The following is a 23,125-nucleotide window of genomic DNA, read 5'->3' on the forward strand; positions in this document are numbered from 1 at the left end:
AATGAGTTTATATATATATATATATATATATATATATATATATATAGTGCTTAAAAGAATGTCTGGCACATGGATTTTGGCATTATTCTTGTGGTTGCTACTATTGTTGTTATGGTGACATGAACTGCATTTGTGTATAAAATCCCATTCATGAGAAGGGTTTTGAGAAAAGAACTTTGGACAGAGTTTGACATTGAAAGAAGAGATTATAAAGGAGATGGGCAAATGAATGCTTTAAAGTTTGAGAATAATTAGGGGTGTACCATGTCATGGAAGTCAAAGGAGGAAAAAACAGCAGTTCAATTGTTAAAGGACTTTTTTCCTTGAGAGGTTAGGACAGAAGTCTGATTATATGAAATTAAGGGGTGGTGAGAATATAGAGGTAGTGGGTATAGATGTTTCTATTAATAAGTTTAGAAATGGAGGAGAAGTGGTAGCTTGATGGAAGGGAAGACCAATTAAGGGACACTCTTTCTCCCAGACAGAAATTTTTCATCCCTGAGGAGGGTGTTTAGCCCAAGGCCCGAACTGTGGCCATCACTCAGGGCTTATTGCAAGCACAGTGAGTCCTCTCATTTCATCCTTGTAACAACCCTGCTTTATTAGGATCAGTGGGAGGTGAGGAAGCTGAGACAGACATTAGCCATCCCTCTAGCTTCACTTTGAACCACTTTGAACTTCTTTGTATTTCTTGAATAATACCTTTTGAGTAAATACCACTTCTGAGTAAATGTTATTTCACTCATTTTTAGTGGAACTGAAATGGAACTATTAGGTTTTAAAGTGGAATGAAGAGGCAGAATTTAAACCTAAATTTAACTGGCTCCAAATTACTACCCAGGGAGTTGGTAAGATGAAAATAATGACAGGAAAAAGTGCAAAGGGAGGCGAGGATAGGAGTGTGTTGTTGAAATGGTAGATGAAATGATGTCCAAGCTGAGCAATTAGGGGGTGGAGGAGAAAGGAACAGAATGAGAACCCTATACAAAAAAACCCCCACACCCTATACAAAAAGAGAAATGCTGAATGAAGACAGTTGAGAGGCACTGGAGGATGAGATTGGAAAGGAATGAAATTCTGTTCATTGACAGTGTGGAAGTGAGAAAGGTTGGAGGGTAGGTGGTTTTGGTTGAAGAAGCTACAACAGACCTTGAGGTCAGGCTTGAAGCTCTCAGCTCTGTGGTGTCCCCGTGGTGATGTCAATGAGAGATTTGGGGTAGAGATACCATGGAGCTAGTGTCTGTGAAATTAGAAGGCCCGTGAAGGATAGCATTGTGATTTTTTAAAGGAAAGCTATTAGGTGGGCATTCACATCATGGCAGAAATTTACAAAGCATTGTGGAAAAGCAGAGATGACCCGTCTCATGTAAGAGTTAAGATACATGTCACAGACGTCGAAAGAGGGAAGCTGTGATTGTGGTTGTCCACGGTTGGAAGGTGTGTTTACTGTCCTCCTCAGGCCATGAGTAGGATAGCCTGCAAAAAAAAAAAAAAAAAAAAAGAGGTGTCCTCTATTAGAATACCTGTAAATAATATCAAATCATCTGGAGGAGTTGATATTAAGAAGTTGGAAGAGGTAGCAATGACCTCCTGGGCTCTTTTTTTTTTTTTTTTCCCCCTTGGCTCCTGAGTTTTCAAGGGGACACATTTATATTCAGGTCCTAGACCTGACACATAATAGCTTTGTGACTTGAGCTCTTCTTGTTCCTGCATCTTTAAAATTTGGTGAACCTATTAACATAGGCTTTTGAGGGGGAATACATGAAATTTAGCACATAAAGAGTAAATTCTCAATTATTATTTTCTATGGTGAGAGTCGGCATTGCATTTTGTGATTAAGTACGTAGGCAGTAGAATTGCCAAATCCCTGATTTGGTTTCATCTCAGCAATGTACAATCTGTGTGATTTTAGGAATACTCAACCCCTTTAACCCTCAGTGAACTCATAACGGGAATGATAATTGGTATGGATTTAAGATTCTTGTGAAAAGAAAATGCATGTAAAGTACTTAGTACAGAACAGATACTCAGTAAGCATTAAAATGGTAGCTCTTATCTAAAAAGTAATTAGTAATGCAAGGCAAAATCAAGGGAAATAATCTTTACTTAGACTACTTAGTTTATATTCTATTTATTAAATACATTAACTAAAGACTATTTATATTTTATCTATAGCTGGCTTTACCTAAGGTAAGTATTAAGAACTCATTTTAAATAGTAAATATTAATTGTCCTTTTGGTTTTAGTTCATTGGAAATCCTGGGATTCAGAAATGTGGGTTGAAAGTAATTTCTTCTATAGCGCGTTCTCCTGATGCGTTAGAAGTATTATCCTTGGAAGGTGCTATTGATTCAGTGCTTCACACACTGCAGATGTATCCGGATGACCAAGGTTGGTACAATTTGAACTCAGGATCTAGGATAGATTTTTATAGGCCTGTAGCTGTTGATTGGATGTCTTTAATTTTTTCTTCAGTTTTGAGATTTAAAACAATTTTATTATTTTTTTCTTTTATTCTTTTAGAAATTCAATGTCTGGGGTTAAGTCTTACAGGATGCTTGATTACAAAGAAGAATTTATGCATAGGAACTGGACATCTGCTGGCAAAAATTCTGGTTTCCAGTTTACAACGATTTAAGGATATGGCCGAAGTGCAGATTAAAGTATGTGCATTGTCTTGAAGGGAGTTTGGGATCCTATGAAGATTTCTCTTTCAGAGCAGTCGGTACAATTCCCACTTGCATTAATGGAGATATTCTAGTTAATTGAAAACCATTTATCATTTTGTAGTATTTTAATTATAGAAGGTGAAGAGAATTGGATTGAATCACTAAAGATCCTGTGGTTCATTATTAAATCTCTAAAATGAGCATGTTTATTTGCCATTTGTTTTTTTCATGAAAGCGCAGAGTGTGTGCTAAAGAAATTCCAGCCAGTTGAGCTTTATTTGCTTAGATTTTAGATAAATACAAGTTATAATTATTCCAAAGTTTGTCATTCTCAGTGTTTTGCTGTGGGCTACTTACCTCTAGTAATTTTTCTCCTTGATTTTTTTTTTTTTGCAGTGAGATGTTTTAAACATTTTTCATCAAGCAAAATTTCACATGTGATATATAATAACTGTTCCTTATAAGGAACTAAAGATATTGGCTTAGAGGAGATTAAGAAAAAAATTGTCTCAGATCTTTTTTTTCCCTATCATGCATTTATTTTTATTGAAGTATAATTAACATACACAATCCTATTAATTTCAGGTATACATCATAGTGATTTGATATTTTTATACATTACAAAATGATCTCCATGTTAAATCTAGTTACCGTCTGTTATCTTGCAAAGTTATTACAAAAATTATTGATTATATTCCCTGCTATTCATAATGCTATACATTACATCCCTCATGACTTATTTATTTTATAGCTGGAAGTTTGTACCTCTTAATCCCCTTCACCTATTTTGCCTGCCCATTAACCCCTCCCCACTCTGGTAACCAACAGTTTGTTCCTTGTATCTATGGGTCTGTGTCTGTTTTGCATTTTTTTTGTTGATTTGTTTTTTAGATTACAAATATAAGTGAAATCATATGGCATTTGTCTTTCTCTGACTAACTTATTTCACTTAGCATTGTACCCTCTAGGTCCATCTATGTTGTTGCAAATGGCAAGATTTCATTCCTTTAATGGTTGAGTAATATCTAGTTTTGCATGTTTATCACATCCTCTTCGTCCATTCATCTATCAAGTGGACACTTACATGATTTCCATATCTTGGCTATTTGAAAATAATGCAGCAACGAACATATGGGGTACATATATCTCTTTGAATTGGTGTTTTCGTTTTCTTTGTGTAAATACCCAGAAGTGGAATTGCTGGATCATATGGTATGTGTATCTTTAATTTTTTGAGAAACCTCCACACTGTTTTCCAAAGTGGCTGCTCTAATTTGCATTCTCATCAACTGTGTACAAGGACTCCCTTTTCTCCACATCCTTGACAATGCTTGTTATTTTTTGTCTTTTTAATAATAGCCAGTCTGACAGGCATGAGGTGATATCTCATTGTGGTTTTGATTTGCCTTTTCCCCAATTGATGAATGGTGTTGAGCATCTTTTCACGTGTTTGTTGACCATCTGTATATCTTCTTTGGAAAAAAAATTCTATCCAAGTCCTCTACTCATTTTTTAATTGGGTTGTTTGGTTTTTTGGCATTATATTGTATAAATTCTTTATATATTTTGGACATTAACCGCTTATTACAGATTCCTTCTCCCATCATCAGATTATGTTTTCATTTTGCTGATGGCTTCCTTAGCTGTGCAAAAGCTTTTTAGTTTGATGTAGTTTCATTTGTTTATTTTAGCTTTTGTGGCCTTTCCCTGAGGAGTGTAGTCCAAAAGAAATATTGCTGAGGCCAATGTCAAAGACTTTATTGCCTGTGTTTTCTTTTAGGAGTTTTATGATTTCAGCTCTTGCATTCAAGTCTTTAATCTATTTTGAATTAATTTTTGTATGTGTTGTAAAATACTAGTCCAGTTTCATTGTTTTGCATGTAGCTGGTCCAGTTTTCCCAATGCCCTTTATTGAAGAGACTGTCTTTTCCTCACTGTATATTCTTGGGTTAGTTGATCATATATGCATGGGTTTACTTCTGGCTCTCTATTCCATATCATTGACTTATATGTCTGTTTTCATGCCAGTACCATACTGTTTTGATTATTGTAGCTTTGTAGTATAGTTTAAAATCAGGGAGTGTGATACCTCCAACTTAATTTTTTCTCTCTCAAGGGTGCTTTGGCTATTCAGGGTCTTCTGTGGTTCTATAGAAATTTTAGAGTTATTTGTTCTAGTTCTGTGAAAAATGTCATTGGTATTTTGATGGGGATTGCATTAAAGCTGTGGATTGCTTAGGGTAGTATGACTATTTTGACAGTATTGATTGTTTCAGTCCATGGACATAGTATATCTTTCCATTTATTTGTGTTGTCTTCAATTTCTTTCACCAATGTTTTATAGTTTTTAGTGTACAGGTCTTTCACCTCTTTGGTTAAATTTATCTTTAGGTATTTTATTCTTTTCAATACAATCATAAATGGTATTGGTTTATTAATTACTCTTCCTGATAGCTCATGAGTAGTGTACAGACATACAACCAATTTCTGTATGTTAATTCTGTATCCTGGAACTTTATTGAATTCATTTAGTAGCTCAAATTGTTTTTTGGTGGTGTCTTTAGGGTTTTCTATTTATAATATCAATCATCTGCAAATAGTGACAGTTTAACTTCTTCCTTTCCAACTTGGATGCCTTTTATTTCTTTTTCTTGCCTAATTGCTGTGACTAGGACTTTTAAAAGTGGTGAAAGTGGGCATCCTTTTCCAGTTCCTGATCTTAGAGGAAAAGCTTTCAGTTTTTCACCAATGAGTATGATGTTAGCTGTGGTTTTGTCATAATAAGGCTTTTATTATGTTGAGGTAGGTTTCTCTCATATCCACTTTGCTGACTTTTTTTTTTAATGTTAACAAAACAAGCAGTCTCTTTAAAAGTTCCTGATTTGATTTTGCTTTTTTTTTTTTTTTTGTAATGAAGTTTGCAGCTTTCATAAATCACACCCAACAAATATTTTCATAAATGGCAGACCAGGAATAAAAAATGTCCAGGCTCTATCCTCTGTACAGACGTTATTAGTAAATGGGTAGTTATACATAACGATTTTAATTATAAAGTGCTCAACACACACATCCTGAGATTAAAAACAATGTTTTATAAATCTGCTTTTTATAATGAGCCTCAGCCTAGGACGATTAAAGCCACGCCAGAATTGGTTAAAAGTAATCCTAGAGAAAGGAAATAAATTTGTACAGGTACAGAGCTCTCAGTTTACTCAGTATTAATTCATATAGGTGTAAATTTTAGGATCTCTATAGTAGCGGTTGTGAACTGTTGACCAGTGAGCTGACTTTGGCCTGCCAACATATTTTATTTGGCCAGTTCAGTGTTTATAAGTTTTTATTTTGAATTATGTGCCTTCTACACATTTGTATTACTTGCTTTCCTGGTGCATTCATTTGAATTTGCAGGGATCTCTAGTCTAGTGGTAGGTGGACCACATGTTCCTCAGACCTGCATAAATTAAGACTACTTGTCTTATGAAATGTTAGTAAATATTTGAAGAAATTCAGCATCTTAAAAGCTCAAAATAATAATTGTATTACTTAGACAATGTCATTAATATATTGTATTGAAAAATAATAAAAATTTTAAAAGTTCAATTGGTCATCTCGAGTTTACCCAAGCTAAATAATAGTAAACTCAGAAGTTCATTATTTCCTTAGAATATCTCATGAGTGGAGAGCTCAGACAACTCTTAGGAATATGCTTGAGGTGGTTCTGAAAAGTGAATGATTAGTTCTTTATAAATAATTTGCTACAAGGATGTAAACCTCAGAGTGGCTTTAGAGCTTTTCTCAAATATACTCAACATGAATGAAATCTAGGATTTCATTTGTCTCTTTGGGGCTGAAATTTCAGAAGAAAGCACACACACACACACACACACACACAAACAAAGCACAGAAGAAAGGGGAAATACTGGACTATCTAGAGAAACTAATCTGCAGTCTTGTAATAAAAAATACACTTTACTGGCAGGTTTGGGTGTGTAACCCTGCTGATTCAGCTATTCTATTAATTAATATCTGGCTTTCATCCTGTAAGTTTGGCTTCAGACAGGAATCTTTAAAAGCCAACTTTTAATGCAGTAAGTATTTTTTCTGCTTTGCTAAGACAATGGTTTGTTACCTGGCATTCTCTATGGAACTGCTCTATTTTCTTAGTAATGAGAGTAGCAAGGTGTGTTTATAGATTATTTCAAGGTTTATAGCTTTTAAGTACAAACTCAATGAATATATCTACTTAGTTAAGTATCATATACAAACTCTCTGTTTTATATTATTTATTTATTCTTTTGGCCTAGAATTGCTTATGTTATTTTGGTCACACTTTCAGGGATTTCAGACAATCTTGACAATACTGGAGTTGTCAGTGTCTTTTTCCAAGCTGCTGGTACACCATTCCTTTGATTCCGTGATATTCCATCAGATGTCTTCCAGTATCATGGAACAAAAGGATCAACAGGTACAATGTTTTTCACCTATATGCTAATTGTTACGTATTTAGCTAACTCTAATCCTCATTTCCATTCTTTTTAGTTTCTAAACCTTTGTTGCAAGTGCTTTGCAAAATTAGCTATGGATGATGAGTTAAAAAGTGTGCTTCTAGAGAGAGCATGTGATCAGAATAACAGTATCATGGTTGAATGCTTGCTTCTCTTGGGAGCGGACGCCAATGGAACAAAGGAGGCAACGTCTTTAATTTGTCAGGTAAATACTCAAGGCCTGACTTTTGTATTTCCTCTGTTATTTGACTCTACCATTGTACAGCTCTTACTTACATCCTATTATTCTTTACTACAGATTTTACCAGTTAATTGCACGACGGCTTGTGATTTTTGTAGGAGTTTAGATTCACAGAATTTCGGAGGCAATAGGGTCCTTGAGGTATATCCAGTCAAATCCTTCATTTTACTTGTTTCCCTACCTTGTTATGTTGATAAACAACTTTTGAAATGTGTCTCCTACTATGCATCTCTCTACAAATTGTTCTCCAGGCACACTCCACACAGCATATGGTTTTGTTTTGATCATCGTTCAACCACTTTCTCTCTGTTTTCGTTATCTCCGCTAGAAAATCCTGTCCTCAGAGCTACTGCATGTGGCCATGTAGGCAGTATACTGCAGGCTTTGGGGATGCTGTCCACATTGACATCCCCTGTCATTGGCCACCCCTGTGGTCGTGTAGCACTGTGGTCCTACTTCCTTCCCTTCCTTCCCTCACGCACTGTGCAAACACATCTATCTAACTGTTCTCCTTTTCCTTAAAAATCTAACCCAAATTCTCCTTCCCTAATAATGCCCTCCCTGCACCCCTGATCTCCGTACAAAATACTTACTTTTGTAAGTCCATGACAACTTATGTACACCTCTTTATATTTTGTGAGTTATATGAAAGTAGAAATGTACAATGTTCATCTCTGTATCATCTAGAATAGCTAACTCATTGTTTTACATACAGTATGAATTTGGTCAGTATTTATTGAAGTGCATTGTGTGTTATCTCAAGTTTGCCATTGTATAAATTTTAGAGTTTATAAAAGCATTCAGGTAGCACCATGTGTATTTTCTAGAAATGTAATAATATTTCTAACAGAGGAATTATGTAGTGATTTAATATGCATTATTAAATAACCAACAGAATACTATATTTTCCAATAATTTACTTTAAAGCCTTACTTTAATTTTCCACTTGCCTATGGATTCAATTCAGTTTGTCACCTGTAAACTAAGTTAGTACTAATTAGCACTCTACATAAAAAGAAACTGAACCTGTAACTTATTTTCATGCATAATTAATTTGTACATTAAGACCAAATAAATAATCAAATTACTTAAATTTAGTAAAATTTCATTTGAGAAATCCACCTTAAAAATAGTTGCTTCTTAATTTTAAAGGTAACTAAATTATTTCCCTCAATAATGTAATACACTGTTATTGTGTATCTTTCATGTGATCTATAGATCATTGCTTAATGTTACTAGGATTTTTTGTTAGGGAAATAACACCTAAAAGCACTTGAGTGCAATAATTTTACATTCCCACCAGAAATGCTTCTGACTCTTCTCTCCATTTATCCAGATCTTTCTTTTCTTTTTTTTTTTTATGATTTTTTATTATATTATGTTAGCCACCATACAGTACATCCCCGGTTTCCGATGTAAAGTTCGATGATTCATTAGTTGCATATAACACCCAGTGCACCATGCAATACGTGCCCTCCTGACTACCCATCACCGGTCTATCCCATTCCCCCACACCCTCCCCTCTGAGGCCCTCAGTTTGTTTCTCATAAGTCCATAGTCTCTCATGTTTCATTCCCCCTTCTGATTACCCCCCCTTTCTTTATCCCTTTCTTCCCCTACCGATCATCCTAGTTCTTATGTTCCATAGATGAGAGAAATCATATGATAATTGTCTTTCTCTGCTTGACTTATTTCACTTAGCATTATCTCCTCCAGTGCCGTCCATGTTGCAGCAAATGTTGAGAATTCGTTCTTTCTGATAGCTGAGTAATATTCCATTGTATATATGGACCACAGCTTCTTAATCCAGTCATCTGTTGAAGGGCATCTCGGCTCCTTCCATGATTTGGCTATTGTGGACAATGCAGCTATGAACATTGGGGTGCATATGGCCCTTCTCTTTACTACGTCTGTATCTTTGGGGTAAACACCCAGTAGTGCAATGGCTGGGTCATAGGGTAGTTCAATTTTTAACTTTTTAAGGGACCTCCACACTGTTTTCCAGAGTGGCTGTACCAACTTGCATTCCCACCAACAATGTAGGAGGGATCCCCTTTCTCCACATCCTCTCCAACAATTGTTGTTTCTTGCCTTGTCTATCTTTGCCATTCTAACTGGCGTAAGGTGGTATCTCAGTGTGGTTTTGATTTGAATTTCCCTGATGGCTAATGATTTTGAACATTTTTTCATGTGTCTGTTAGCCATTTGTATGTCTTCATTGGAAAAGTGTCTGTTCATATCTTCTGCCCATTTTATGATTTGTTTATTTGTTTCTCGTGTATTGAGTTTGAGAAGTTCTTTGTAGATCTTGGATACCAGTCCTTTATCTGTGGTGTCCTTTGCAAATATATTCTCCCATTCTGTGGGCTGTCTCTTAGTTTTTTTGACTGTTTCCTTGGCTGTGCAGAAGCTCTTTATCCTGATAAAGTCCCATAAGTTCATTTTATCTTTTATTTCTCTTGCCTTTGGCGATGTGTCGTGAAAAAGGTTGCTCTGGCCGATGTCATAGAAGTTGTTGCCTATGTTCTCCTCTAGAATTTTGATGGATTCCTGTCTCACATTGAGGTCTTTCATCCATTTGGAGTTTATTTTTGTGTATGGTGTGAGAGAGTGGTCAAGTTTCATTCTTTTGCATGTAGCTGTCCAATTTTCCCAGCACCATTTATTGAAGAGACTGTCTTTTTTCCACCGGATGTTTTTTCCTGCTTTATCAAAGATTAGTTGCCCAAAGAGCCGAGGGTCCATTTCTGGGTTCTCTATTCTGTTCCATTGGTCGATGTGTCTGTTTTTGTGCCAGTACCATGCTGTCTTTGTGATCACAGCTTTGTAGTACAGCTCGAAATCCGGCATTGTGATGCCCCCAGCTTTGTTTTTCCTTTTCAACAGTTCCTTGGAGATTCTGGGCCTTTTCTGTTTCCATACAAATTTAAGGACTATTTGTTCCAGTTCTTTGAAAAATGTCCTCGGTATTTTGATCGGGATAGCATTGAAAGTGTAGATTGCTCTGGGTAGTATGGACATTTTAACTATGTTAATTCTTCCAATCCATGAGCATGGAATATTTTTCCATCTTTTTATGTCTTCCTCAATATCTTTCAAAAGTGATCTATAGTTTCTAGGATATAGGTCCTTTACGTCTCTGGTTAAGTTAATTCCAAGGTAACGTATGGTTTTTGGTGTTATTGTAAATGGGATGGATTCCCTAATTTCTCTTTCTTCAGTCTCGTTATTCGTGTATAGAAATGCAACTGATTTCTGGGCATTGATTTTGTATCCTGCCACCTTACTGAATTGTTCTATAACTTCTAATAGTTTGGGAGTGGATTCCTTTGGGTTTTCCATATAGAGTATCATGTCATCTGCAAAGAGAGACAGTTTGACTTCTTCTTTGCCGATTTGGATACCTTTGATCCCTTTTTGTCTTCTGATTGCTGTTGCAAGGACTTCTAGTACTATGTTGAATAATAGTGGCGAGAGTGGGCATCCTTGTCGTGTTCCTGATCTTAAGGGAAAGGCTTCCAGCTTTTCCCCATTGAGAATAATGCTTGCAGTAGGCTTTTCATAGATGGCTTTTATGAGATTGAGAAATGTACCCTCTATTCCTACACTCTGAAGGGTTTTAATCAGGAAAGGATGCTGTATTTTGTCAAATGCTTTTTCTGCATCAATTGAGAGGATCATATGGTTCTTGAGTCTTTTCTTGTTGATATGATGTATCACATTGATTGATTTGCGAGTGTTGAACCATGCTTGCATCCCAGGTATGAATCCCACTTGGTCATGATGGATAATCCTTTTAATGTACTGTTGGATTCTATTAGCAAGGATCTTGTTGAGGATTTTGGCATCCATATTCATTAGAGAAATCGGTCTGTAATTCTCCTTTTTGAGGGGGTCTTTGCCTGGTTTGGGGATCAAGGTAATATTAGCCTCATAGAATGAGTTTGGTAGCTTTCCTTCTGTTTCTATTTTTTGAAATAGCTTTAGGAGAATAGGTATTATTTCTTCTTTGAATGTTTGGTAGAATTCCCCAGGAAAACCATCCGGGCCTGGAGTTTTGTTATTTGGAAGGTTGTTTATCACTGACTCAATCTCTTCATAATTAATTGGCCTGTTTAAGAAATCAATTTCTTCCTGTTTCAGTCTTGGTAGTTTATAGGTTTCCAGGAAGGCCTTCATCTCTTCCAGATTGCTTAATTTATTGTAATATAGCTGTTGATAAAAGTTTCTAATAATCCTTCCAATTTCATTGGTGTTGGTCGTGACCTCTCCTTTTTCATTCATAATTTTATTAATTTGGATCCTTTCTCTTTTCTTTTGGATAAGTCTTGCCAGTGGTCTGTCAATTTTATTGATTCTCTCAAAGAACCAGTTTCTAGTCCTGTTGATCTGCTCTACTGTACTTCTGGTTTCTAATTCATTGATTTCTGCTCTAATCTTGGTCAGCTGTTTCCTCGTGAGTGGATTAGGCCTGTCCCTCTGTTGCTGTTCCAGCTTCTTGAGATGAGAATATAGAAACTGCATTTTAGATTTTTATATTCTTTTGAGTGAGGCTTGGATGGCTATGTATTTCCCCCTTAGGACTGCCTTTGCAGTATCCCATAGGTTTTGGACCGTTATGTTTTCATTCTCGTTGGTCTCCATAAATTGTTTAAATTGATTTTTGATTTCCTGGTTTATCAAGTCATTCCTGAGCAGGTATCCAGATCTTTCTATGCAAGCTTTTTATTTTATTCTTCTTCCCACATTTTTTGGGCTTGATGCGCTTATTTATATCATTTTAAACAAGATCAGAGCTTTACATCCATGGGTATATTAAATTTAAATAATTTATCTACGTTGCCAGAGATCATTTATATGTAAAAAATAATAAATATTGATTAAATTTTGCAGATGGATTGAACATACATTATTTTATACTAGTGTAAGATCAAGGTAGTCAACACTATTTGTGTGCCAATGCTGTGTAATTAAGGTCTATTCAGATCAAAGATGGAGTTAATCTTGTTAGGCTTTCTGAGAATTTAATGATGCAATATACAAGATTCCTATAGAAGAATATGGAAGATTGATACTGGCCATGAAAATTCATGAATAGAGATCCAGAGGTGAAAATAATCAAATCATGGTGGGAAGAGCCACTGTGATGAAGTCTGAATAAAAGTAATAACAAACACTGCTGTGGTGTTCATTACTCCCTGGGCACTGCTCTGAGTCCTTTATATGATTTAACCCTTACAATAACCTTAGGATTGGGTTCTAGTATTATTCCCATTTTCAGGGAAGGAATTGAGGCACAGAAAGTTTAAGTAACTTGTCTAAGGACACTCTCCTGGTAGGTAGTGGAAAATCTGCCCCCCAAGTGCCTGCTTTCATCTCTTGTCTACACCATAGATTCATGATAGCAGGGGTGGTAGTAAGGGGAGCAGGGGGCATTGTTCATTCATTCTCAAAGGCTAGTGTGAAATATTTGGCTTTGATTGTAGGCTGCATTATTTATAAATTTGAAGATGAGAGAGAAGATTGCAAAGGATCGTAAATTATACTTTTGATAATCTTTGATTATATTCTGAATTATCTCCATTATTATTTAAATGTAAAACTGTAGTTCTGAGCAGTATTTTTTTCTTCTCATGAAGTTGAAATTACTTTCATAGTTTTTTCTTTTGTCTGATACGCTTTCTTATGTAGGTCTCTCTTCATGGCACTGTATACCTAAAGTCAGCTTGGATCCTTTGGGTCCTCAAGGAAATTACTCTATAAAAGTGCTTGAGCAGCTTCTAGGTGGAGAGCATAGTGCTGGATAGTAATGAAGAATATACAAGGGGTTTCCTACTTCAGGACGGTTTCTTTCCAGTTGTGTATTGGGAGAGGAGAGAGGATAAAACATAAACAAACCATCTTAATATAAGGTAGTCAGTAAGTGCCAATTTAGACGTAAAAATTTGCTGGGCTACAGAGTAGGCATTTATGACTTAGTTTTCTGGCCCCTCTGTTCCTCCCTCCTCCCTCTTCCTTTTTCATTCCATCCTTCCTTTTAAATTTCCTGTGTACTTTTAAAGAGGATTTTGGTAATTTGCTATTTAAATTAAATATATTTCCTAGATTTTTAAAAAGATTTTATTTATTTATTTGTCAGAGAGAGAGAGAGAGAGAGAGCACACAAGCAGAGGGAGCTGCGGGCAGAGGGAGAAGCAGGCTTTCTGCTGAGCAGAGAGCTGGACGTGGGACTCAATCCCAGGACCCTGAGATCATGACCTGAGCAGAAAGCAGATGCCTAACTGACTGAGCCACCCAGGAGTTCCTATATATTTTATAGTTATTATACTAGGCTATAGAGGTACAAATTGAATTACAATAGCATCCAAGCCTTTCATTGTTGTTTTAAAACAGATAGGCATGTTTGGTTTAGTGTGCTAAGTGCTATGTTAAACAAAAGTGACGGGAGCCTGGAGGAGGAAGAATGTGTGTTGGGAGCTTGGTAGCAAGGACTTACTGTGCAAGAGATTATAAAGCTGTTCCTTCAAGAATGAACATCTTTTTGCAAGATGAAGAGCAGAGTTAGACATTTAGGGCACTAGAAATAGTATAAATGAAAATAATGAGGTTTACAAAATTGCATGTTGTGTTTGGGGAATGTCTTGGAGCAGAGGAGTTTAGAAGTTTTTTAAACAGGACAGTGACTTGATCATATCTAAAGTAGAAGGATACTGTGGTGGCCCTGAGGAGAATGGGTTGAAGGTGGGTCCTGGAGACTGGTGGGGATTAAGTTCATCATCGAACCACAGAATGGTCCCCTCAACTCCTTTGAACATACTTAAATTCTAGAGAATTCAGAAATTTCCCCCAATTTCCTTCCCCTGATCTGGTACCTAGGATCTTGGGGTCTTCTTTTCTTGTCTTTTCTTTTCTCTTTTCTTTTCTTTTTTTAATCCTTAATTGTGGGCAGTTGAAAGGAGCTTTGGAGTGAGCAGATTTGATTTCAAATCCAAGTCTCTTACTGACTGCCTTTAAGGGTTTGGACAAATCATGTATCTTTTCTAAATATTCATTTATAAAATGGGGAATAATAGTTTTTGTGGCATAGGATTTTTAATAAGAATTAGAAATCAAGTGTATACAGACTTTAGCACAGCACCTGCCATACAGTATTTCTGTTATTACCTTGATCTTCTAGTTGAAAGAACAGCATATTCCTTCACCTTTCAGAAGCTGTGCCTGCATAGGCCAGTATGCTACACGTTGCTAAGTCTTCCCTGTGCTTACTACGGTCACCGTAGTTTTTGTAGCGCCTGGCGTGCTAACCTTGAGCATGTGCTCTGATAACAGTATTCAGGGGAAGGTAGAAAACTGAGAGACATGAAATTTCTCTGTGGAAATTCAGATTCTTGTCCTGGAAACCAGAAATGAGAGATGAGGGGCGCCTGGGTGGCACAGCGGTTAAGCGTCTGCCTTCGGCTCAGGGCGTGATCCCGGCGTTGTGGTTTTGTAATGTTCCTATTCTCCTTTAGTTATGCTCGATCATGAATGACGGCAGGGCAGTAGCCTTTACTGTTATGGTGCTAGTTTTCCAGACGTCCTTCCAGGAGTCAACAGAAGCCCTGAAGGCATAGGGAGTGTGCGTAATGGCCTTGTGTCTTCTGCTTCCAGTGTTATGAACGTTTTCTCCGTATCATGTTGCCTTTCTCGTGGTAACGGACTCTCACGTGGCCGATTATTTTGCTAATGCTACTCTGATATTTGTTGCACCAATCTTTTATTTTCCTAATCTATTTCAAGGATGAGTTCTGCCTTATTTTATTTTGTTTCTATCTAAATTTAAGGGTGTGGAGAAAAATCACACCAAGTTCAATTTACCAGTCTATCAAAAGGAAGAAAGCTCGAACTTTAATATGTTTACCTTCCTTTTTTGTTTATTAGGTATGTGAGAAAGCGAGTAGTCCCAAATTGGTGGAACTGTTACTGAACGGTGGTTCCCGTGAACAAGATGTCCGGAAAGCGCTGACGATCAGCATGGGCAAAGGTGACAGCCAGATCATCAGCTTACTTTTAAGGAGGCTTGCCCTGGATCTGGCCAATAATAGCATTTGCCTTGGAGGATTCTGTATAGGAAAAATTGACCCTTCATGGCTTGGTCCTTTATTTCCGGATAAGACATCTAATTTAAGAAAAGAAACAAGTAAGTATTAGCAGGAAGATTTTGTCCAAGTCTTGTTTTTATTAGTATTTTTTTAAGTCACTAATCTTTTCATTAGGTTTCTTTTAGTTCAGTACAACTTAAGCCAAAAATATTGCGGAGGTTTGAATATCGTGGTTTTTTTTTTTTTGGTATGAAATGCTTGAAAGTGATATTATATTTAATTCTGTATGACCTAGCAAATACATATTTTATAAAAATAGAGCCAAACAGTGAGATCTTTCTGAGCAGTTGCTTTTTAAAAAAATAAATATTTTATTTTATTTTTATTTTTTTAAAAGATCTTATTTATTTATTTGAGAGAGAAAGAGAGCATGAGCTGGGGGAGAGGTAGATGGAGAGGGAGAGGCAGACTCCCCACTGAGCAGGGAGCCCGATGTGGGGCTGGATCCCAGGACCCTGGGATCATGACCTGAGCTGAAGGCAAACGCTTAACCGACTGGGCCATCCAGGCGCCCCCAAATATATTTTATTTTTTAATATAAAAGTAATCCATGCTCATTTTCTTCTGTAAGGAAGAAAATAACAGTAACTATTTTATCCTTATAGGTAATCAGTGTAGATTTTCTTACTACATTTTTTATATGCTTACATATATATGCATTAAAATGTATATGCAGAAACATAAACACATATATATTTTGTATTTTCATGTTAACATATTTAGTTTTCAGTTTTTTACTATTTCAATTAAGAATGTATTTTCCTTATATTTTCAAGTTAATATATATTAAGTATATCGATGACAAGTTAGCATTGTCCTCTATTCCCTTTTTTCCTTCTGATAACTTACTCCCATGCCCGTTTCCTTCCCCACAGTGATAGATTCCACGACTTTTCACCTTAAGGACTCTCTAGTTAATAACATGTTTCCTTTACTGTCATTTTTCTGATGCATTTACCTGGCAAAACCCTATTCCTGTTCACTCTAACAGTCTGCTTCTTTCCTCCCCTTCACCAGGCTAGCTGAATGCTGCTGGAGGAAAGTATTCTTCTATGCCTATTGGTGCCTCTACAAATTCCAGGTCTCCAACATTCTGGTGGGCCCTAAAAGATTCAGTCAGGCTGAATTTCCCTAAGTTTCTTAAATGTGTCATATACCCTTATTTCCAGGCTTTTCCCAGTGTTACTCTAGTTACCTAATTCCCTTACCTTCTCTCTCACTTGTCTGTCTCTTCATTTTTTTTTTTAGCCTCAGCACTAACTCACTTTTTGTAAGAAAACATTCCTGCCCATGTGAAGTCTGGGTGGAAGATCCTCGTACATGCTCTGTAGCACCTTGTTTCTTACCTGTACCAGCCCTTATCACATTATATAATTGTATTTTTTCTTCTTATAATCTGCCTTTTGATAGATTACATGGATTACAAAGTCAATGTCCATTTCTTTCCATTTAGCATCTATACTAGCACTTTGCACATAGTAGGTGCTCTTTAAATATTTATAATGGCAAAAATCAAAATTTGGTAATAAATTATGTTGATAAGCATATGTGGAAATAGGCATTTCACACATTATTCATATGAATTTAAATTATCCTCTCTTGAGGACAGTCTGGCAATATCCATTAATATTTTAAATGCACATCCATATTTTTTTGCCCAGCTTTATACTGATAGAAATCTATGATAAAGACATTCTTAATATACACAAAAGATCATGTACAAGGATGCACATTAAAATATTGTTTATAATAGCAAGAAATTATGGGAAAAAATCCCAAATATTCTTCAAAAGGAACTATTTGAATCAATCATAGTACATTCATGCAGTAGAATGCTTTGCAATCATGGGGGGAGCAACATCTAGCAAATCCAAATGTTCAGATGTAGAGTGCATTATTAAGTAAAGAAAATAAATAAAAAAGCAAAGAACAGCATTTTTAGTATACTGATGTTGGTGAAAACACAGTTGAGATATGGTAGTCATAAATGTTTAAATATGAAAAGACTGTCAGAAGAAAAACTCCAGAAATTCATTCCCTTCTTGCCTCTGGGGACTTTGGAAACTAATGGAATATGATTAGATCCCATGTTCCATCACTTCAAGCAGTCTCCTGCCAACAACCTGCTTACTTGAATCTCTGAGTTCTGATGGAGAGAGATTGTAGGCCTCCTGCAGGAGGATGAAGGGAGATTTACCATCCACTGTATTCCCTTTGTTCTGCATGGTGTTTTTTTACCTTTGATAAGTCTCACCTAATTAAAAAAATACAATAATGTCATTTGATTCATTGGAGGGCATGGCCATATTATATTGGCAGCTCATCTGAGTAAAGAACATTTTAGATTCATAGCTTTAAAACATTTTTCAGGTACTACTTGACTGAGTCACATACACATGTATTTGAAGAAATTTTCCCGGCTATATGTAGCACAATGAGGACTCTGTGAACCTATTTCTTCATAATAGAACATAATATAAAATATATTAAAAGGTTATTGACTTTCAAATTCCACCAAATTTCCCAGTAAAATGAATCACTTAGCAAATAGTTTATAAACAAGAATATAATTTATTGAGCATTTTCTATGTTCTAAACATTGTGCTAAACATTTTATATGCCTCATTTCCCTTAATCTTTTTCATAACCCTACACTGTCATCTTCACTTCCCAAGTGAAGGTACTGACACTCAGGGACTTATGTAACTTGCAAGTGCTAGTACTGTTATTTGAGCACAGGTCTGTCTGGTTTCAAAGCCTAGGCTCTTTCCTGTTAGTTTCATAAATTCAGTTTTGTCACCTGCATGAAAGCTTTGAGTAAATTTTTATGATTTCAAAAAAATTTAAATTCACTGCTTCTTATGCAACATCATGGCTATAAAGTGACTTTAGAGAAAAGAATAGGGGCTCTTGGGTAGCTCAGTCAGTTAAGTGTCCGACTCTTGATTTCAGCTCAGGTCATGATCTCAATAGTTGTGGGATACAGCCCTGTGTGGAGCCCCACAGTCAGCAGGAAGTCTGCTAGAGATTCTCTCCCTTTGCCCCTCCCTCCCCCATGTGCTCTCTCTCTTCTCAAATAAATAAAGAAATCTTTTTTTAAAAAAAGAAATAAGTGTAAAAAAATTCTCTAGAAGTATGAGGTTACATAAAGAACTTTGGTATGATCTATGTTTATGTTTCTTGATTTCTAAGTTGCTGGCGTATCTTTTTATTGTAGATATAGGATCCACCCTAGCAAGAATGGTGCTCAGATATCAGATGAAAAGTGCTGTGGAAGAAGGGGCAGCTTCAGGCAGCAATGGGAATTTTCCTGAAGGAGTACTTGATAAATTTGATGAATGGGCCTTCATTCCAGACTCCTATGTGGACAGTGTGTTTGGTCAAAGTGATGACCTGGATAGTGAAGGTATTTATTATGAAGAAATATTCCCTTTATGTTTTAAAACATTTACACACTGGCATTGAACAAACGGAGACAAAAACCTGATTTAATTTATTTGGAAAACTCGATGGAAAATATGTTCATTATCAGAAGTAGTTCATGCTCACTAATTTTAGTTAAGGTGATGGCTGTCAAGAAAATGTATCTCTGCATTTAATCAGTGAATGGTAACGAATGTAGTGAAAACACTCTGACTCAGACTACACTTGGATCCCATGTTCCATCATTGACAAGATCCTGTTGTGGTTTGTGTAAGCCCCTCACCCTTATTAAGGATAGTGTTGCCGACCTTCCAGGATTATTTATAAATATTAGAGAAAATGTATGTAAAGTGTCTGGGAGAGTGCTTCCCAAATAGGAAATGCATAATACAAAATATATTTACCTTTAGAAGGATTAAAGTAATATTAATATCTTAATAACTCCCTTGAAATAACTTTAAAAAGTTGACATGACAATATATATAATGACAGTAATTAGGACTGACATATTTAACACAATGCAGCTTGGTAAAAATGGGATAAGGTGCTTTTTTATTAACATATGATTGAGAACTTTGGGTAACAGATAAAGGTATTTGCGAGAGCAACAGTAAGGGTTCTCCCTAAATCCCCAAATCTGTGGCCCAATTATTTTTTCAAGCCAACTTTATTTAGATATAATTCATGTTAAATAAAATGCACCCTTTTTAAGTAAGTGTTTTCATGGGTTTTTAAAAATTTATGCATCCATGTAATCATCACCACTATTAAATTATGCAACATTTCTATCACCTAAAAAATTTCCCTTATGCCTTTTCACAAATCCCCTGATCCGTGCTCCCTGGCAACCACTGATCTGCTTTCTGTCACTGTAGATTAAGTTAGTATTTTCATAAGTTTTATATAAACAAAATGATACCGTATGTTCTCTTTTATGTCTGGTTGTTTTCCAAAGTAGTTGCACTGTGTTGTACTCCCTCCAGCAACATAAACATTCTAGTTGCTGTACATCCTTGTCATGCTATAACGCTTGATATTGTCAGGCACTTTAATTTTAGCTCTTCTAGGGAAGGTGTAGTCCTAGCTCATTTGGGCTTAATTTTCATTTCCCTGATGACTACAGATATTGAGAATATTTTCATGTTTTTTATTGGCCATTCACATATTTTCTTTGTGAAGTGTCTGTTCAAATCTTTTGCTAACTTTTAATTAGGTTGTTTTATTATTGTATTATAAGCGTTCTTTATATTGTCAGAATGTTTTAAATATTTTAGGTAAAAGTCCTCTGACAGGTATATGAATTGCAGATATTTTCTCCCCATCAGTTTGTCTTTTCATTTTATTAATGTTAATTTTTAAAGAGCAGAGGTTTTAAATTTAGATAAAGTGCAGCTTTTGAGTTTTTTCCTTTATAGTTTGTATTTCTTCTATTTCATTTAAGAAATATTTTCCTATCCCAAATTTGTGAATATTTTCCCCATATTTCCTCAGAGAAGTGTTAAAACCTTAGCTTTTATATTTTACATAACCCATTTTAAGTAATTTTTTTGTATGGTTTCAGTGAAGGATTGACATTAATATTTTTCTGTATGGACATCCAGTTTTTTTAAACATCGTTTGCTGAAAAATACTGTATTTCTTCATTCAACTAATGGCATGTTTGTCCAATTTAATTGGCCATGTATATATAGTTCTATTTCTGCATTCTTTGTTCTGTGCAATTAATTTATGTCTTCTTCCTTATGCTGATGCCAAATTGTCTTGATTACTTTAGCTTAACAGGTGGTCTTGAAATCAGGTAGTGTAAGTCCTCTGGTAATTTGTTTGTTTGTTTTATCCAAAATTGCTCTCACCATTTTTTTTTCCAGATTTTTTGCATTTCCATATACATTTGGGTCAACAAATTAATTTTATGCTGGAGTTTTTATTAGAATTAAATACATATATATAATTAGAATCACTGTATTGGTTATATACTATTAATATTATATACTATAGAATTAACATATAAATAATTTCTTTAGATTAAATCTATAAATAAATCTGGAGGAATTGGTATCTTAATAATATTAGCCTTCTAACATATAAATGTTGTGTATGTTTCCATTTATTTATCATTAAAAGTTCTCTCACCAATTTTTTATATTGTATGTTTTTTGTTACTATTGTAAGTAGTGTTGTATTTGAATTCCAGTTTCTAATAGTTCACTGAAGATAGAGAGAAATGCAATTGATTTCTGTATATTAATGTTGTATTTTGTGTACTTGTTAAACTCATAGTTCTAACAGCTTTTTGTTGACTCCAGAGAGTTTTCTATGTTCACAATAATGCCAATTGTTAATAAAGACAGATTTATGTTTTCCTTTCTAATCTGTATATCTTTTTTTTTTTTCTTATCTTATTGCACTGGCTAGGACCTCTAGTACTATATTGACTAGAAGTGGTAAGGTAGGCATTGTTCTCTATTTTCCAAACTTAGAGGGAAAGCATTCAATTTCTCCTTATCAAGTATGATATTACCTATAGTTTTTTATTTTCCATAGATACCCTTCAGTGGGTTGAGGAAGTTCTTTCCTAGTAATTGTTTGCTGAGTCTTTTTATTACTAATGGGTGTTGGAAAATGCTTTTCTGCATCTGTCGAAATGGGCATATTTTCCCCCTTTATTCTGTTAATATGGTTAATTACATTGATTGACTTCCTAATGTTATATCAAACTTGCATTTGTGGAGTAAATCTCTCTTGGTTATTGTGTATTATCCCTTATATATATTATTAGATTGGATTTTCTAAAATTTTGCTAAACATTTTCAATCTATAAGGAATATTGTCTGTAGTTTTATGTTTCCTCGTAATTATGAGAATAACACTAGCCTCTTTAAATGAGTTGGGAAGTGTTCCCAACTCTACTACTTTCTGAAAACATTTGTGTAAGAGAGGTGTTATTTTCTTCTGAAATGTTTGATAGACTTCACCAGTAAAACCACGTAGGTTTGGAAATTTGAGGGGGGAGCTATTTTTAGTCATAAATTTAATAACTCTAATAGCTCCATTTTTTTTTAATTTTCTATTCTTGCATCAGTTTTTGTAATTTGCAACATTCAAGGAATTTGTCCATTTCACTAGCGTTGCCAAATATGTTAATGTTATTCATAATAATTCTCTTACTACCCTGTCAAACTTTGTAAGATCTTCAAAGATACCTGATTTTTAATTCCTTTTTTTCAAGAACTTTATACATTTTTTAAATTAGATTAGGTTTACAAACAACTTGAGAGCTCTTTCATACTCAAACATGCTTTTCGAATTACATGACTTGATTGTCTTTCTGGATATGAATTCTGAAATTCGTTGCCTGCTGTTTCCAGTGGCAGGGCCCAATATAGCCAGGGGTTGACGTTGACTTGGAAGCCTATAGGCAAGGGAATGTGAAAGAAAGCCTTGGTGTGAGGAATGAGGGAAACATTGTGAAGTCTGTGAAGGTCTGCGTTACAGCTGGTTAATGTGTTGAATGAAAACCAGCATTAGAAGCTTTATCTTTTACTAGGATTAAACACATATAGGCTATAAATAGTTTTATATTTTGTTTTAAATAGAATCCTGTTTGGTGACAAGTTAACGGTTCCACTAACAGGAAATGAGCAGATTTTAAATGGATATTAAAGAAATGGCTATCCTGAATTTCTTGATCCTTTCACAATGAGCTCCAAGAAATTAAATACAATTTTCCAAAAAATACAAAATTTAAGAACTGCCTGGAAGGTACAGCCCACAGACATTATAATCTGATACTTTGCACAACTTCAGAGACACATAATTTGATGACACAGGGGCTCCGAGATTTAACAACTGTTGCAGTACACTTTTACAATCACACAACCCCCCCATCAACAGAGCACAGTTTCTGTTAAACCTAAAAATGCTTTAATTCTTCAGATTGGTAATTTGTGTCTTTCCTTTTGTTTCTTCTTTAGCTCAGGTTCATTAATTTTATTGATCTTTTCAAAGAATCAGATTTTTGTTTCATTGATTTTTCTCTGTTGTTTGCCCATTTTTTTCACTAATTTTTGCTTTAATCTTTCCATCCTTTATTTTACTTATTTTGATTTTATATGGCTCTTCTTTTTATAGATTCTTAATGTAGAA

At 35.3% G+C, this 23,125-nt stretch overlaps 1 protein-coding gene across 4 annotated transcripts in view; it reads left to right on the plus strand.

Annotated features, from left to right (window-relative positions):
* LRRK2 (leucine rich repeat kinase 2) overlaps positions 1–23,125 on the plus strand; it is a 138,447-nt gene that overhangs the window by 37,476 nt on the left and 77,846 nt on the right. For 3 of the 4 annotated variants that reach the window (XM_011233109.3, XM_011233110.3, XM_002925834.4), the window contains exons 15-20: positions 2,247–2,391; positions 2,524–2,663; positions 7,006–7,134; positions 7,209–7,379; positions 15,336–15,594; positions 18,774–18,962. In XM_011233109.3, coding sequence (XP_011231411.1) covers positions 2,247–2,391; positions 2,524–2,663; positions 7,006–7,134; positions 7,209–7,379; positions 15,336–15,594; positions 18,774–18,962 — 1,033 coding nt within the window. The remainder of the gene's footprint in view (positions 1–2,246; positions 2,392–2,523; positions 2,664–7,005; positions 7,135–7,208; positions 7,380–15,335; positions 15,595–18,773; positions 18,963–23,125) is intronic. The other variant, XM_034645423.1, reaches the window with a different exon arrangement.

The sequence above is a fragment of the Ailuropoda melanoleuca genome, chromosome 16, assembly GCF_002007445.2.
Source record: "Ailuropoda melanoleuca isolate Jingjing chromosome 16, ASM200744v2, whole genome shotgun sequence".
NCBI classification, from domain to species: Eukaryota; Metazoa; Chordata; class Mammalia; order Carnivora; family Ursidae; genus Ailuropoda; species Ailuropoda melanoleuca.